Source organism: Balaenoptera ricei, chromosome 19 (assembly GCF_028023285.1).
Source record: "Balaenoptera ricei isolate mBalRic1 chromosome 19, mBalRic1.hap2, whole genome shotgun sequence".
NCBI classification, from domain to species: Eukaryota; Metazoa; Chordata; class Mammalia; order Artiodactyla; family Balaenopteridae; genus Balaenoptera; species Balaenoptera ricei.
In genome coordinates, this window is record NC_082657.1 from 27,755,989 (window position 1) to 27,773,288 (window position 17,300).

The window sequence follows — 17,300 nt, forward strand, 5'->3', positions numbered from 1 at the left end:
GCTGTAAACACTGGGACATTGTCAGTTGGGAAGGAGTCTAATTTTTTTTAATTTATTTATATTTTTTAAATTTATTTTTGGCTATGTTGGGTCTTCGTTGCTGCACGTGGGCTTTCACTACTTGTGGCGAGCGGGGGCTACTCTTCGTTGTGGTGTGCGGCTTCTCATTGCAGTGGCTTCTCTTTGTTGCAGAGCATGGGTTCTAGGCGCAGGGGCTTCCGTAGTTTGGCTTGCGGGCTCTAGAGTGCAGGCTCAGTATTTGTGGCGCGTGGGCTTAGTTGCTCTGCGGCATGTGGGATCTTCCCAGACCAGGCATCGAACCCGTGTCCCCTGCATTGGCAGGCGGATTCTCAACTGCTGTGCCGCTAGGGAAGTCCTGGAGTCTTTTTTTTTTTTTTTTTAATAAGAAGTAATTTATTTAAGAAGTTTACTTCTGCCAAGTATAGAAACCAAATCTTCTCTTCCTATCTGTATTGTGGTCTAGCCCACAGGCGATGTTCAATAAAATTTGACAGATTGTTTAATATATAGGTTATAAGTAGATTCAGGTAGTTTGCCTTGAGCTAGTGATGGGGAATTTAGGAAAAACAAAAGCATGGCTCTCTACTCAGAGAAAGAAAGGACTCTTTTAATTTTGATAAATGCACTTGGTTTGTACAAGTCATATCCCTCAGGAAATGACAAAGTTAAACAGGGCCTTGTTTATGTGAAAATCTAGTCATACATATAGAGAATAGAAGGATGTAGCACTTTCCCCATTTATTAATGGAATGTTGTGGTTAATCATATCAGAGTGTGGTACAAATTACCTTATAATTGTACTTCTCTAAGCAGCATTCCCAGTAAGGATCTAAGGGGATACATATGTGAGTAACATGTTGTTATTGCACTCAAAAGTTTACTCTGGTGAACGGTTTCATCCTCCTTTCCTCCTCCATCACCATAACCACATGTTATTTATTGCACACCTATTATATGCTAGACAGTATGCTAAAAATACTTAATATATATTATCTGATTTAATCCATACAACTTTGAGGTAGTCACTAGGACCCCCATTTTAAAGTAAACAACCTGAGATTCAGAGAGCTTAGATAACTTAAATCAGTAAGTGAAAGAACTGGGATTTATACCCAGGACTGCCTGACTCCAAAGTTCTTGCTCTTCAATCTTAAATACTTTGTGCATGTTTTCACTTATGTATACTGTTGCTCTCTTTTAAGGGAAACAGGCCTTACTGTTTGTTTCTAAAACCTTATGACCTTTATGGTCCCTTCTACATGATTTCAACCTATGACCCATTTTACTTTCAAGTATTCATGTAGCAGCTATGATGTGCATTGCCTCCTGATGGTTTTTGTCTTTAGTTTGTCAGTCCTCCAGTCTAGGATCAGTACTATTTAGCATTGTACAGTACAAGACACACCAAAGAGGCTGAACAGTTACAAATTAACACACAAAAAAAATAAGATTTTGCCCCCTTTATTCATCATGAGACCAAGAAAATAGGGATGATTTGGAACTGATTCTAGGTTAGCCCCTTGTACACTGCAAGAGATATATTAAGATACTATGAAAATTCAGCGAAGTTAAGTAACTTGCACTTGGTCACAAGACTAAGAACCATGATTTGGACCTAGGATGAATGACTCCAGAGTTCATGCTTCCCATCCGTCTTCCAGCTCTCATGTATATAAAGTAGGGAGGCTGTCCCTGCTTTGGCTTTTTCATTGGTTTGTGGCGGTTCTGGGTAAGGAATGTGAAGGTCTTTTGCAAAGAATAAAACTTAAACAGTATTGCTGTGACATTTGGTAATTTGAGGTCCTCTATCTTGTGGCATTTGGAGAGCAAGTGCCTCTGGGGATTTCTTTTTGCAGACCACAAATCCCAAGGAGGAGGATCCCATGCCCCACCCACCCCCTCCAACAAACACACACATACTCACCCTTGTCTTCCAGTCCTAGGTTTGCAAAGAGCCTCTGCTCCCACAAGAGATGTTCACCCTAGAGGTATCCCTTTCCACCATAGTTGATTCTCCTTCAAGGCCCAGTGGAATGATCCCAAGCATTTCATAAAGAAACCTTAACTCAAAATCCCTTTTGGATTCTCTGCTGCCATCTGACATGGTCTTCCCCCTCCATCATCTGGTGGAACCTCATGAAGCACATGGCAGACACTCAAAAATTCTCCTGTGGGGACTTCCCTGGTGGTGCAGTGGTTAAGAATCCACCTGCCAATGCAGGGGACACGGGTTTGAGCCCTGGTCCGGGAGGATCCCACATGCTGTGGAGCAACTGAGCCTGTGTACCACAACTTACTGAGCCTGTGCTCTAGAGCCTGCGAGCCACAACTACTGAGCCTGCGTGCCTAGAGCCCATGCTCCACAAGCGAAGCCACCGCAATGAGAAGCCTGCGCACCACAACGAAGAGTAGCGCCCACTCACTGCTACTAGAGAAAGCCCACATGCAGCTACAAAGACCCAATGCAGCCAAATAAATAAATTAATTAAATAAAAATTAAAAAAAAAAATTCTCCTGTGCCTGCCCACGGTGCTCCTCCACCATATTAACAGAAAGGCTTTGGAGCCCTGTCTCTACTCAAGGGATATCTAACAACCTCAGAGAATTGCAGTTATCCTGTCTGTGGGGCTTGTGGTAGTGCCCTTCTGAAAACAAAAAAAGATATTTTTGTATCTTTTTAATATATTTTTATTGCACTTTATTCTAAATAAATTTTACTCAGACCTCAGCTCCTTAAATGAGCAGCTTCCTTGCATTTACTGCTAGCAGCAAACACATACTCTATTTATATGTTTCTTTACAAAATTTACCTTGACTTAGTCCCTGGAAGGTTTTGCTTAAAACCTTGCTTAAAATTGATGAACAAATTATTCATTTATAGAGTCCTTGAGTGTCAAATTTCTTATAAATTGTTGAATTTCTTGCTCTTCTAAGTCACCCGTTTGTGTTTGTAGCATGATTTTAAAAGAAAGAAGGAAAGGGATTTATAGAAAACATTCTTTTTTTATTTCCTTATAGGTTAATTAAAGCATTTCAAACTCATTCATATCTGACTTTTTACTGTTGTTTCTATCTTTTAAATGTTGATTATGATTAAAGAGATTGATAGTTTAGCCAGCTTTTAACACCATATTCCTCCTGAAATGCTAACATTCATTAGGCTGAATGGACATAAAAATTAAGAACATTTGTCTTAGTCATGGTACATCTTACACATAATTCTCCTGCACTGTGTGCTTGTATCTCTCTGTTTTGTTTTTTTTTTAAAGATTTATTTATTTTTTTATTGATTGATTGATTGATTGCTATGTTGGGTATTCGTATCTGTGCGAGGGCTTTCTCTAGTTGCGGCGAGTGGGGGCCACTCTTCATCGCAGTGTGCGGGCCTCTCACTATCGTGGCCTCTCTTGTTGCGGAGCACAGGCTCCAGACGCGCAGGCTCAGTAGTTGTGGCTCACGGGCCTAGTTGCTCCGCGGCATGTGGGATCTTCCCAGACCAGGGTGCGAACCTGTGTCCCCTGCATTAGCAGGCAGATTCTCGACCACTGCGCCACCCGGGAAGCCCTATCTCTCTGTTTTAACCTCTCTCTCTGAGGTTTTTGGATTTTTAAATTTTATTTATTTACATCACCCACTGCCTCAATTGCTTTAAACCAATACCACCATGTTTCTTTTCTCTTTTTTCCAAGGTTAATCCTGCCAATGCAATTTCTTCAACATTACTGCTATCAGGCACTCCAGTGAACAAAATTAACCTGCTCACAGGAATGGTATTCTAGTGTGATAATGATTTGATTTGCTGTCTCATTATTGATTTGTGCTCCAGCTTTCATGTTGAAATAGATCAAGTTCCTGACAGGCCCATTACTGTAAAGACCTCCAATCAACTGCTTTCTGTTCTAGGTCTGTCATTCAGGAGACAACCCCTGAGGATATATGTTATCAAGTCTTTTTCATCCCTGCTTTTCATACTGCCAGGACATCCTCTGTAAGCCGTTATGATCCATGCATGTCTTGTCTTCTAATGCCCACAGCTGCATCTGTGGATCACACACCCAGTGCTTAAGAGAAGTCCGTTGGTGTCATAGGTACCAGACTATAACATTGCTTGTGCAGTAAAGGAAAAAGGAGATAACTGCAGCTCTTGAGTTCATTAGCATGGTTTGATACTCATTCATAGTACTTTGCTTTTGACATTTGATATGAGGTAAAGAAGTGAGATGATGGAGTTCTACCTCTATTCTGTTATGATTAGATCAGAGGTAGAGTGGGTGAGTGATTGTTCTCCAGTTACCAAACAGGAAGCTCCTTTTGCCTCATCAAATTGTCACCCTCTTTGTATTAGTAGGAATCAAGCAGAACAGTCCCTTCTTGCAACTTTTCATCTCCTATCATACAGCTTAGTAAAATGCTTGCACAGACAGTTATTTGTTCACTTGTTTAACAGTAAAATTGGCAAATACTTCTTAGTATCTTGAAATAACCTCAAAATGATTATTTTAAAAATTGTTTCTTGCTATGGATCAGTGCTATTCTTTTTAACATTTTTTTCAGAAAATGTCAGCTGTTCTGATTTACCAGTGATGTCAGATTTCCATGTACCTTATTTTATATTTCACTCCTTAATTGGGGCAGGTTGGAAAGGAAAATGCCAACACATACACAACATGCTAACCAACCTCACATTAAAAGAGTTTTTAGAAGGTTAAACTTATTCCCAGGACTGTAGAGGAGTACTAAGCCGCCGCTTCACATTTTTCCAGCAGTGTGGAGGAATTCATCGTCAAGTCAGACCATGCTACGTTTGAAGGTTGATCTGGTCAGTAGCGTGCATCTGCCTCTCTCTCATTTGCTTATTGTCAAATAGAGCATGTCCCTGGTTCTTTAGACAGACTGAATTTATAAGGATCTGGTCCAAGAATAACCTTCATTCTTTTGACCTTCCACAGTTGCTTGCTTGCTTGCTTTCCCCATTTCTCATTAAGTGCTTTTACATTGGAATTGTCAAATCAGGTTTGGTGACTTTGTCAGCAGGAATGAGGGTAAGAAGCCAGATTTTCCCATGCAAAGGAATTAATGCTCTTTTGTATTAGTAGTTCTAAAAATGGATTAAAATGTCTTTGATTTTCTAAACTGTGTGACTCACTTGGTTAATTACATTCTCTAAGTGTCTGACTGTTCATATATAAGGCTATTTGGCTGTTTCTGTTTTCGTCTTTTGAAGAATTCCAAGCTAAACAGATTAACTTGGCCAATATTTTTGAATGAATAATGTATTTTTAACAATCTGGCAAATAAGTTAGATTCATTTGTGCTCAAATGAACCTTCTGGGACTTCCTTGGTGGCGCTGTGGTTAAGAATCCGCCTGCCAGTGCAGGGGACACAGGTTCGATCCCTGGTCTGGGAAGATCCCACATGCCGCGGAGCAACTAAGCCCATGCGCCACAACTGCTGAGCCTGCGCTCTAGAGCCCGCGAGCCACAACTACTGAGCCCGCGTGCCACAACTACTGAAGCCTGTGTGCCTAGAGCCCATGCTCCACAACAAAGAGTAGCCCCCGCTCGCCTCAACTAGAGAAAGCCCGCATGCAGCAATGAAGACCCAACACAGCCATAAATAAATAAATAAATTTATTAAAAAGGAAAAGTCATCTTCTTTCTTTGGTGGCTGCTGAGTACAATGTTTTCTACAATTTGCTCACAGAACCGCTGAGATTTTGTAAATAGAAGCCTGAGGGAAAATATTTAGATCTCCAACTATCTTTGTTTATGGTACTGAAGGTTTTAAAAGGTAAATGTGATAGATAATGTTTAGTTTTAATAACTCAAGTTTTGGGAGGACCTTAAAAAGTAAGTGTTTTTAAAAATTTAGTTACTTATTTTAGAAGAGGATACCTCCTGTAGTGAAATCAATGCGGCACTTCTTCCAACCTGAGTTTGAGAAGTCAAATAAAAGGAGTTTGCTAACATAATTTGAACATAACAATTGAACATAAAAATTGAACTCTATAATTTCAAAAGCATTTTAACAGTTTTAACATAACATTGTCTTACTTATTCCTCAAAATAATTTCATAAAATGAGCTGAACAAGTAATAGTAATACAGTATTCCCATTAGAAAAATAACTTGGAAATGGGGTTCAGTTGGTAAGTGACAGAATTGGTATTCAGGTCTGTCTTCATTGTTTTTTCTTTTCATTATGAAAATATTTAAATGTGTAATAACAGAATAGTTTGGTAAATTCCTATATACCCATTATTTAAATGAGTATTTAAATTACTAACTAAATTTAAATTACTAACAAGCAATTGTTAGTAATTTATATTTACTATATTTGCTTTATTTTTTTTTTGGCTGTAAATTATAAAGGAAGTTTACAGCCAAATGACATTTTGACGTTTACCCCTCAATATTTTAGTAAGTATATATCTAAAGTAAGAAAAAGGACATTTTCTTAATAACCACAGTACCATTATCACACCCAACAAAATTAGCAATAATTCCTTAATATTACCTGGTACACTGTTTTTATTCGTATTTCTCTGGTTGTCCCCAAAATGACTTTGTTTTAAAAATACCAAGGTCCCAAAGAAGGCCCACACATGGCATTAGTTGCTACATCTCTTAAGTCACTTTTAATCTAGAACAGCCCTTATCCCATTTTTCTTTTCATGACATTAAATTGTTTGGGAACACCAAAAGGCTGGTCTTCAGATTTTCAATTTGATGTTCCTTCTATTATACTGAGCTGCCTCAAATGTAAATTTTAAATGTTAAATAAAGAAATAAAATAATAAATAGAAAACAATTTTGTCCAACCTGTAAAATTAAAAATAGAATTTTTATATTATAAAGAGAGTCCGTGGAGCAGTTTATTGTAACTGAAATGTTGCTGTAACAACTAATTAGGTTTGACATAAATACACTACCATGTGTAAAATAGATATCTAGTGGGAACCTGCTGTATAGCACAGGGAGCTCAGCTCAGTGCTCTGTGACAACCTAGATGGGTGGGATGGGGTGGGGGAGGGAGGCCCGAGAGGGAGGAGATATAGGTATACATATAGCTGATTCACATATCATTGTACAGCAGAAATGAACACAACATTGTAAAGCAATTATACGCCAATAAAATAAATTTTTAAAAGAACTAATTTCATAAGCAACTTTAACATCAAAACATCCAAAGTAACTAGTAACTATATCCTTGTGACTTTTATGCTTGTATAACATTTTGATTAAATGTAGTTCATAATAATGAAGATGAACAAGTAAATAAATTCTAGTCTTTGGCAATAATATAGGTTTGGTCCAGTTTTGCTTTTCAGCTGATGAGAGAAGGGCAAATTGTACATCTTAACTCCGTTACATATTCTGTTGTTGCACATACCAGGAAACTCACAAACATGTATTTTGTTGTTTGTAGATACCTTGTCATCTTTAGTGTTCTTACCAAAGAGCAAGTATTAAATATTTGTCATGTACCATCAGTGGTAATAGTAATGTTATATATTTTTTAAATTATTATGTTCTATCCTTTTGTATCTCTCATGCCTTTATAATCTATCTCAGTGTCATGCAACATAGTCTGCATTTGACTGGCAGACTAGTTAAATTCCTAACTTCCAGAAATGGCAACAACAAAGAATAGTGAAGAGGATAGGAAAAAGAGCTGAGAGTTGCCTTATCAGAGGGATTGGAGCAGTCACAGGAGACACACTGCCTTGTGGCTTATGGCCTGGCCCAGCGGGCGGGGTGATATGCTTGGTTGATATTACTTCCTGCTCAACTGGAAACAATTACCATTTTTCTTACCATTTTTTCCATTGAGAGACAGTAAAGTCATTCCATGAGAATGCATCACTGTTGTTTTACAAACCAAACTTGGCAGAAAGAAGGACTTGAATCTTTTGATTGTTTCCACCTAACTTTTTCATCTCTGTACCTGCAATAACCTGTAGGCAGTCTTTCAAAGAAGTGTATAAGAGAAAGATACTGAAATATTTGGGCACAGTAACTTCGCCACTTTAAATCTTTGTTGCTGTAACTAGACGTTTCTACCTGTGGGCTGGCTACACAGTACCCCCTTTGGGAGACAAAGCCTGGGTGAGTGAAGACACGTTCTTTGCAGTTCTCTGTCTCTGTTCGCTATTCAGTGTTCACCAAAGGATTTAAGGATAAAGCATAGGAATCTGCTGTGTAAAACGAATTCCCTAGCTTTTCCTAATGGTCTGTAGAGTTCTGGTTCCCTAAGGCATAGTATTATTTCCTGAGTTTTCTTTGGTTTGCATAACTAGTTTATCCGAGTTCTTTCCTCAGAATACAATAAATGAAATGAGATGAAACTGTAAAAATACTTACTAAAAGCTTCTCAAGTTAAATAATAAAATTATTTACACATAAAATGATGAAATATTTTAGGCATTTCTAGGCATATAACTACCAGGCACACAAATAGTGCTCAATAAATGCTTTCCTAAATAATCACGTTAAAGCTCTTTCTGTAATAAAAATGTGTTTTATGAACAGCATTTAAATATCTATTACAGTTTTTTTAATAATAGGTACATGAACAGCATTTAAATATCTATTAAAGAATAGATTCTTCTGAAATCTACTGATCAGAGTATGTTCTCTGACATACTAGTATAATTAAGTTATAACTAACTGTGTGCCTGTATTTCAAAGGCAGGTATTTCTCCTCTGTCCCTTCCAATTATAAGGGAATAACTACCAAAAAAAAGAAGTAGGTAAAAAATACTTGTCCTTCCTGGGAAAGGAATGTTTATATAATAGCATATCTCAGCCCATTTCTTAAAATGATTTATTTTTATCCTATTTGTTTTTTTCATATATCTAGTATTAAGAAAATAGTAGTGTGGCAGCCACTACTCATCAGTCTCATTTGGTAAGAACCTAAGTACCTGTCTATTTTCATGTTTTACTACCTAACCACATGTGCACGAGCAGGGCTCATTTTTAAGAGTCTGATCATGTCACATAATCTTGATGGAAGTAATTATATCAGCAGTTCAGGAAATTCAAATGGCCTTTTCTTCATTCCTCTTTGGATGGGTCAGTGCTGTTAAGGGCATTGCCAAAAGAAGCACAGGTGATTTTATTTCAAGAGTTATTGATTCATGCTTTCCCTGTTTTGTTTCAGGTGGATCATCCATGCTATGGAGTATGAACTACAGATCCGTGGCGGATACAAGCCAGCCAGAGACTTATATCAGTTGTCACCTAGTGAAGTGAAACAGCTTCTGTTGGATATTCTGCAGCCTCAACGGAATAGAAGGTAATGAAGGTCCTTTGTTACCTACAGGACACTCTGGATTTACAATAACTATATATATATGAAATTAGTAAGGTGTTAATAAGAAATAAAATGCAGCAGAGTATCAAAGACCAGTAGATGGGCAGCATACCTAGAGATACTAATTAAAATTGTCTTCAGTTATGATTTTGTGTTGATTTGAATTTTATACTTTTTTCAGGTATAGATTGTAAATGTTTCTTAATTTTTATTATTCTATGCAGAATGTAACACTTCATTCCACTTTGGTCAATTCCCTTTCTGATCCTTTGTAGTACTCGCCATCTCCTCCCAACATTTTGGCATAAAAGTTTGGATTTGGTAATGTTACTTAAATATCTTGCCTGTAACTCTGTCTCTCTAAGTAGACTCTAAACTTATTCAGGTAAAACTTGTCTTAGACTTAACTTGTGCTAACCTTAGAATAAAAGCAAAACAAATACTTTGGATTGCATTGAATTGAAGAGTTATTTTTATTACAGAAAGTGCTTTAATAAAATTATTGAAGCAAGCATTTATTGAGCACTATCTGTGTGCCTGGTACTTTCCAAGGTATAGTTATATGCCTAGAAATACCTAGAAAAGAAGTCTTCTGCAAAAGTATATTTGAACAAATGGAAGAGCATCCTTGTTCTTAGACAGGAAAACTCAACATTTTAAAGATTTCTGTTACAAGTTTAATGAAATTCCAATAAAATTCCAACAAGCTGTTTTATGGAGTTAGACCAGTTAATACTAAACTTCCTGTGGAAAAACAAACATGCAAGAATAACCAGAAAAACATAAAACAAAGACTTGCCCTAAGAGAGACAGTAAAAATATTTAAAAGCCTTTATAATTAATATAACGTGATGCTGGTACATGAACAGAAAAATAGAACAGTTAAACAGAATAAAAAGTCCAGAAATAGACCCCCCAAGAACATATGGAAATTTCATGTATGATAATGTCATGTATGACATCTCAAAATCATTGGGTCAAGGATGGACTTTTTAAATAAATAGTGATGGGACAACTGGATAGCCATTTGGAAAAGATGAAATAAAATTCATACTTTATACTGTACTCGAGAATAAACTCCAAACAGGTTAGTGATCTAAACGTTAAAAAAAAAAATGAAACCACACTAGTGCTAAATGAAGACATGGGTTGGGACTTCCCTGGTGGCACAATGGTTAAGAATCCGTCTCCCAGTGCAGGAGACACAGGTTCGAGCCCTGGTCCGGGAAGATCCCTCATGCCTTGGAGCAACTAAGCCTGTGTGCCACAACTACTGAGCCTGCACTCTAGAGCCTGCAAGACACAACTACTGAGCATGTGTGCCACAACTACTGAAGCCCACATGCCTAGAGCCTGTGCTCCGCAACAAGAGAAGCCACTGCAATGAGAAGCCTGCACACCACAACAAAGAGTAGCCCCAGCTCACCACAACTAGAGAAAGCCCGTGCATAGCAACAAAGACCCAACGCAGCCCCCAAAAATAAAATAGAATAAATATAAAAGAATAAACATAAAAAAATATATTAAAAAAAAAAGAAGACATGGGTAAATTCCTTTGTTACCTTGGTATGGGAAAGACCTTCTAACTATGATTCAAACCCAGGGGCAATAAAAGATTATATAAAAATTAAAAGCAACATTTTGCATGGTGAAAAAATAGACAATGCCAAAAGACAACTAAGAAGCTGGAACAAAACATTTGTTACAAAGAGCTAATATCCAAGAATCTTAAAAATTGAGGGACAAAGAACCAAAAACCTAAGAGAAAAATGGGGGAAAATATGATTGATCAGTTCATTTAAAACATTAAAAAATGGACCTTAAATATTTGGAAAGATGTTCAAACTAACTCATAATTAGAGAAGTGTAAATTAAAACACATTGAGATACCATTTCTCATCTATCAGACTAGCAAAGTTAAACAGTGTGGCAAACATTTGCTGAGCCTGGGGAGAAACAGACACTCCCATATACAGCTGGTGACTACAACTCTTCTATATGGGAATTGGACAACGTCTAAAAAAAAGTCTACATTTGCACTTACCCTTTGACCCAGCAGTCTTACTTTTAGGGACCCACCCTGGAGGTTGCCTCCAACAGCATGAATAGATATTATATATATGCACAGTGTTGTTCATTGCATCATTGTTTATAATTGCAAATTTTGGAATGCCCATGACCTTAGTCCCCATGCATGAGGGATTATTTGAATAAACTGTGGTATGTCCACACAGTGGAGTACTATGAAGTTGTGAAAAAAGAATGAGTGTGGTCTCTATGAACTGATATGGAATAATTTCTAGGCTATATCGTTACATAAAAACAGCAAAGTAAAAGACGAAAGGTTTATACACTCTGAAGAGAAACCAGAGGACTTCCCTGGTAGCGCAGTGGTTGAGAATCTGCCTTCCAGTGTGGGGAAACGTGGGTTCGATCCCTGGTCAGGGAACTGGATCCCGCATGCATGCTGCGGCTGGGAGTTCGCATGCCACAACTAAGGAGCCCACGAACTGCAACTAGGGAGCCTGCCAGCTGCAACTAAGTAGCACATGTGCCACAACTAAGGAACATACGTGCTGCAGCTAAGGAGCTGGTGAGCTGCAACTAAGGAGCCCGTGAGCTGCAACTAAGGAACCCGCCTGCCACCACTAAGACCAGGAGCAACCAAAATAAAGAAATAAAATAAACAAAATAAAAATTTTTAAAAAAACCAGCAAAATACAAAAGAGTATGTATTGTACGCTACTCTTCATGTAAGAAAGAAGGGGATATCTGCTCATTTTTACAGAAGAAATACAGGAAGGATAAATCAGAAACTAATTGGTTACCTTCAGGGAGTGGGGAGGAACAGGGTTGGAAGAATGAAAAAAATAGGTACAGTGCAGTAAGGTTGAGGGTTGAGCAATACTTCCATTTGAATATACCTTCCACTTGAGTATACCATTTGAATAGCTCTGACTCTTAAACTATGGTAATGTTTTATATTCCCCAAATGTAAATAATTAATTAAAATTAATCCACGTGTGGAAGGTACCTAAAATAGAATACAAACAGTAACAACTGACCCTAACCATATTACAAATGAATAATATTACCACACTGAAGGGGGAGGGGACGACAAGAATTAACCAAAGTACCTTTGGAAAACATTGACTAGACACTGTAAAGCTAAACAAAAAAGAACTGCACACAAATCCTATACTCTGTATAATAAATTTTTTTCTCACAGAGGTAGGAATTAGCAATTCTGGAATTTATATATATATATATATATATATATTTATATATATATATTTGCACACATACTTACATACATAGTGTTATATATATGGTGTGTATACATACACACACTGATATTAAATAAATAAGTAAATGTGGCTAATTTGAGCCAGATTTTTTTTCACTGTTGGAAAATGTAGTTACAAATAAGGAAAGAGGAGTGGCTAGAATATACCCTGTGGTTTTGGGCTGGAATTGGGAGTATCAGTATGAATTCATGATTTTTACACAGATGTATAGATACAGAAATAGATACAGAAATAAATGTGGGTGTGTATATGCGAGCATACATCCATATCTTTCCTAATTGTCCACTGAGAGAACCTAGAAGCAATGAAACCCCAATAGCAATGAGCAAACCTAGTGCCCAGATATTGATTTCCAAATACCACTTTCTAATAAAGGAACCAGAGTTCCTTGGAGAAATGGTTGATTCCAGGGCTGGGTCAAGAAAAATACAAGACGAACCTGGAGCATCTTGTGGTACCAGAAAGTAAGAAAGTGCTCCAAAAAATTATAGAGGTGTGTTAGAAGGATACTGGAGACAGCGTGAAGAAGGCTCAATGGCCAAAGCTGGAACAATTTGAGCAAGAAAATAAATAATGATACTATTGGATTACATCTGATAGAATAAATATCCATGAGTCCATGCTGATATATATAGATAAATGGGAGAGAAGGGACTTGTATTACAATGGAATTCCAATTAATAAGTATAGATGGAATGATGGAAATAAAAAAATCACCAGGGCTTCCCTGGTGGCGCAGTGGTTGAGAATCTGCCTGCCAATGCAGGGGACACGGGTTCGAGCCCTGGTCTGGGAAGATCCCACATGCCGCAGAGCAACTAGGCCCATGAGCCACAATTACTGAGCCTGCGCGTCTGGAGCCTGTGCTCCGCAACAAGAGAGGCCACGATAGTGAGAGGCCTGCGCACCGCGATGAAGAGTGGCCCCCGCTTGCCGCAACTGGAGAAAGCCCTCGCACAGAAACGAAGACCCAACACAGCCATAAATAAATACATTTTTTAAAAAATGCATTTAAAAAAAATCACCATTAGGCAAATACAAGAGTAATAACTATTGCAGGCAAGAACCACTAAATTTAGCGGGTAGAAGTATGATGAGAAACGGAAAATTTGCATAATTTCAAAGTATTTCCATTCAAGATACTTTTTAATTGTAAAAGGAAAAATTGTAACTTTACAGTGCAGAAACCCAGCAGACTCCACCTTAACCAAATGATCAAGGTTAACATCACCAGTAATAAGATACATCAACATCACATACCCCCTGATATGATGTGCTGAGAAGGGTGCAACCATTTCTGGGTATTCTTGTGAAAAATGCATAACCTAAGTCTAATCATGAGAAAACGTCAGACGAACCTAAATTGAGGTACATTCTACAAAATAACTGACATTTCTAAAATGTCAAAGTCGTGAAAGATGAAGATTGAGGAACTGTCACAGAGTAGAGGAGCCTAAGGAGACCTGAAAACTAAACGCAGTGTGGGGTCCTGGATGGGATCCAGGACCAAAACAAGGATATTTGTGGTGAAATGGCACAATTTGAATAAGGTCCATAGATTAGTAGTATTGTACCAGTGTTTATTTCCTGGTTTCTAATAGTTGTGCTAGTGGTTATGTAAGATGACAGAAGTAAAGGAAGCTGAGTAAAGAGGAACTTTTTTTTTTTTTTTACTTTTCTATAAGTCTAATTTTTTTCAAAATAAAAAGCCAAAAAAGTAAAAATAAGAGAATTCTTCTAAAATAATTCCTCCTCTGTGAGTATTCACACATTTCTACCTTTTATGTTGTTCTAAGCAAACATCTCCTTTTTATAGTATTAACCATGACTTCATAGAACTCGGAAAACATCTCTTTTGTTGTTGCCAAACAAAGGAAATAGGGGGAAAAAATCAAACGCAGAATATAGGATATTCAGTTTGCACACCCATTATCCAAAACAAAACGTCATGAAGGAACTCCTTTGGCTTTTTCTCTTTAGCATAGCACTGAACCCAGCCACACAAGTGTGGGTCTACCAGAAGAAGCTGTATGTCCAAAAAAGTGCCTCCTCACTTATGTAGTGATGTAATTTCATTGGTCCTCTTTCACCAGAACAAAAATGTCTTTTTCTGTTTACTGTATCATGCATAGCTATCTTCACACCTAGAAATACTGTTGGTCATTACATTCCCATCTTGTGGTTGATGACACATTTTACTCTGCAGCCTGTTTTAATACCAAGTATAAAAAGTTTATACTTGTTCCTATCTTCAGCTTTTGTAAGAATATACTACTGTGTCATTTGTGTGTTCTTTTCAGATTATGCAAATTCTGCATCTTTAGCAGTTTGTGATTGAAGTAACTATTATATCTTTAAGATTTAATATTTAATCTATGAAAATAATAGCTCTAGAATTTTGACTCTTACATGTCGATTATTATGACATGAAAATTTGGTAACTGATTCTTCAGCACTGGTACTTTGGCCATATTTAAATTAAGGTTTAAAACTAAATATAAGGTTTAAATTGACACATAAGGTTTAAAATAAGGTAATTTCATTAGATACATCATGCTTTTTTGAGCATTCACCCACTTATCAGGTGTTTATTAAGCACTTTTCTTGGAGAAGTGTATAGGAATGATCCAGCTATATATATCAATACAATGCCTAGGCCTTCATGGAGCTTACATTTTATTGTATGTGAGGACCATGTGAACTAATTTTGAAAATGACTGCTGCTGTGTTTTTACATTGAGCTGCTTTACATGTTAGAAAGTCATTTAATCACATAGTGAGTTGTAAGTAACTTACTAGAGAATAACATTTTGCTTGTTAAATTTCTTTAAATCTTGGGGATTTTCTCCTTTCCTGCAAGCTCTGTTTTCACTTTGAAATATTTAGTAGTATATGGAATATAAAAGCCCTGCTTTCTGCCAGAACAAGCTTGTTTTTCAACACTGAGGCATTTTCTTTTGGTCTACAGATGTTGGCTGAACAGGCGTCAGATCGATGGCTCTTTGAATAGAACTCCCCCTGAGTTCTATGACCGAGTGTGGCAGATCCTGGAGCGCACACCCAATGGAATCATTGTAGCCGGAAGGCATTTGCCCCAGGTACAGCCCCACTGTGTTTGTGTCAGTAAAGGGACTTCTAAAGGGACCTCAAGGAGCAGAGAGTTCTTTCCTTCTCTGCTTTGAAAATAACTTTTCTACTTATTCCATTTTCTAAGAGTATTTAAAGTAGGGTTATCCAGATACCTGAAGGGAGAAAATAAGTCTGGTCAATTGGATTGGAAGTAGTTTTTCCCAATCTGAGTTCTTTTTATTTTTCAATTTTAGTGTTCCTCTATAAAAAAGCCTTGCTTTACAAATGGATATTTTGCTTGAAAGTTGTATTCAATAAAAAAAAAAAATTTGTTTTATCATATTTCAGATGTTTCAAGGAAGTTCTCAGTTTAAAGACACCGTATGGTCAAACCTTTTGCCAAGCAATCTATCCTTCCTTTATTTGCTTATTAGTGAATTTAGGGTTTCTTATATTGACATTACTGAGTGGTGGTATTCCTTCACCACCAACTGTAATGGGCCAGTGCTGGGGGACCTCACAAACAGGAAAACATACATTCAAAAGACAGAACCAAATCAGTCTTAAGAAACAAGGTGACTTAGTAATGCTGTGGATAAGGAAATTACTAGTTAAGAACTGCACTGAATGTGAAAAGTACAGTAACTTTTTAGGTCATTAGACAATCACTTATTTAATTGAGATGTAACTTACCGTTGGTCCGAATGAATTAGTGTTCCCTCCTTTAGATGGTTTCCCAAGTTATATAAACTGGCCTGCCTCTTTGATTTAATTATTTTATTTAATCCTGACACCTAAATCATTGTGCTTATGCACAAACGGGAATAATTAGGCCTTCAAGAAATGGAGTACTGTATCTGTTTATAGTGTTGAAACATCAAACAAATTATTCTTGATGAAGGTCTTTATACAAAGTATTCTTTTTTTATTGAAGTATACTTGTTTCAGGTGTACAACATAGTGATTCAATATTTTTATAAATTATACTCTATTTAAAGTTATTATAAAATATTGGCTGTATTCCCTGTGCTGTATAGCAGGGGTCCCCAACCCCTGGGCCACAGACCGGTACTGGTCCATGGCCTGTTAGGAAGTGGGCTGCACAGCAGGAGGTGAGTGGCGGGCGAGCAAGTGAAGCTTCATCTGTATTTACAGCCGCTCCCCATCGCTCGCATTACCTCCTGAGCTCTGCCTCCTGTCAGATCAGCGGTGGCATTAGATTCTTATAGGAGCGCGAACCCTACTGTGAACTGCGCGTGCGAGGGATCTAGGTTGCCTGCTCTTTATGAGAATCTAATGCCTGATGATCTGAGGTGGAGCTGAGGCGGTGATGCTAGCGCTGGGGAGTGGCTGTAAATACAGATTATCATTAGCAGAGAGGTTTGACTGCACAGAGACCATAATAAATCAGTTGCTTGCAGACTCATATCAAAACCCTACAGGGAGTGGCAAGTGAAAACGAGCTCAGGGCTCCCACTGATTCTGCATTATGGTGAGTTGTATAATTATTTCATTATATATTACAATGTAATAATAATAGAAATAAACTGCACAATAAATGTAATGTGCTTGAATCATTCCAAA

The 17,300-nt window shown here is 37.5% G+C and overlaps 1 protein-coding gene across 3 annotated transcripts in view; it reads left to right on the top strand.

The window, feature by feature from the left end:
• PHKB (phosphorylase kinase regulatory subunit beta) overlaps positions 1 to 17,300 on the top strand; it is a 198,863-nt gene that overhangs the window by 175,495 nt on the left and 6,068 nt on the right. For all 3 annotated transcript variants that reach the window (XM_059906033.1, XM_059906034.1, XM_059906035.1), the window contains 2 exons: positions 9,187 to 9,321; positions 15,616 to 15,745. In XM_059906033.1, the coding sequence (XP_059762016.1) occupies positions 9,187 to 9,321; positions 15,616 to 15,745 (265 nt within the window). The remainder of the gene's footprint in view (positions 1 to 9,186; positions 9,322 to 15,615; positions 15,746 to 17,300) is intronic.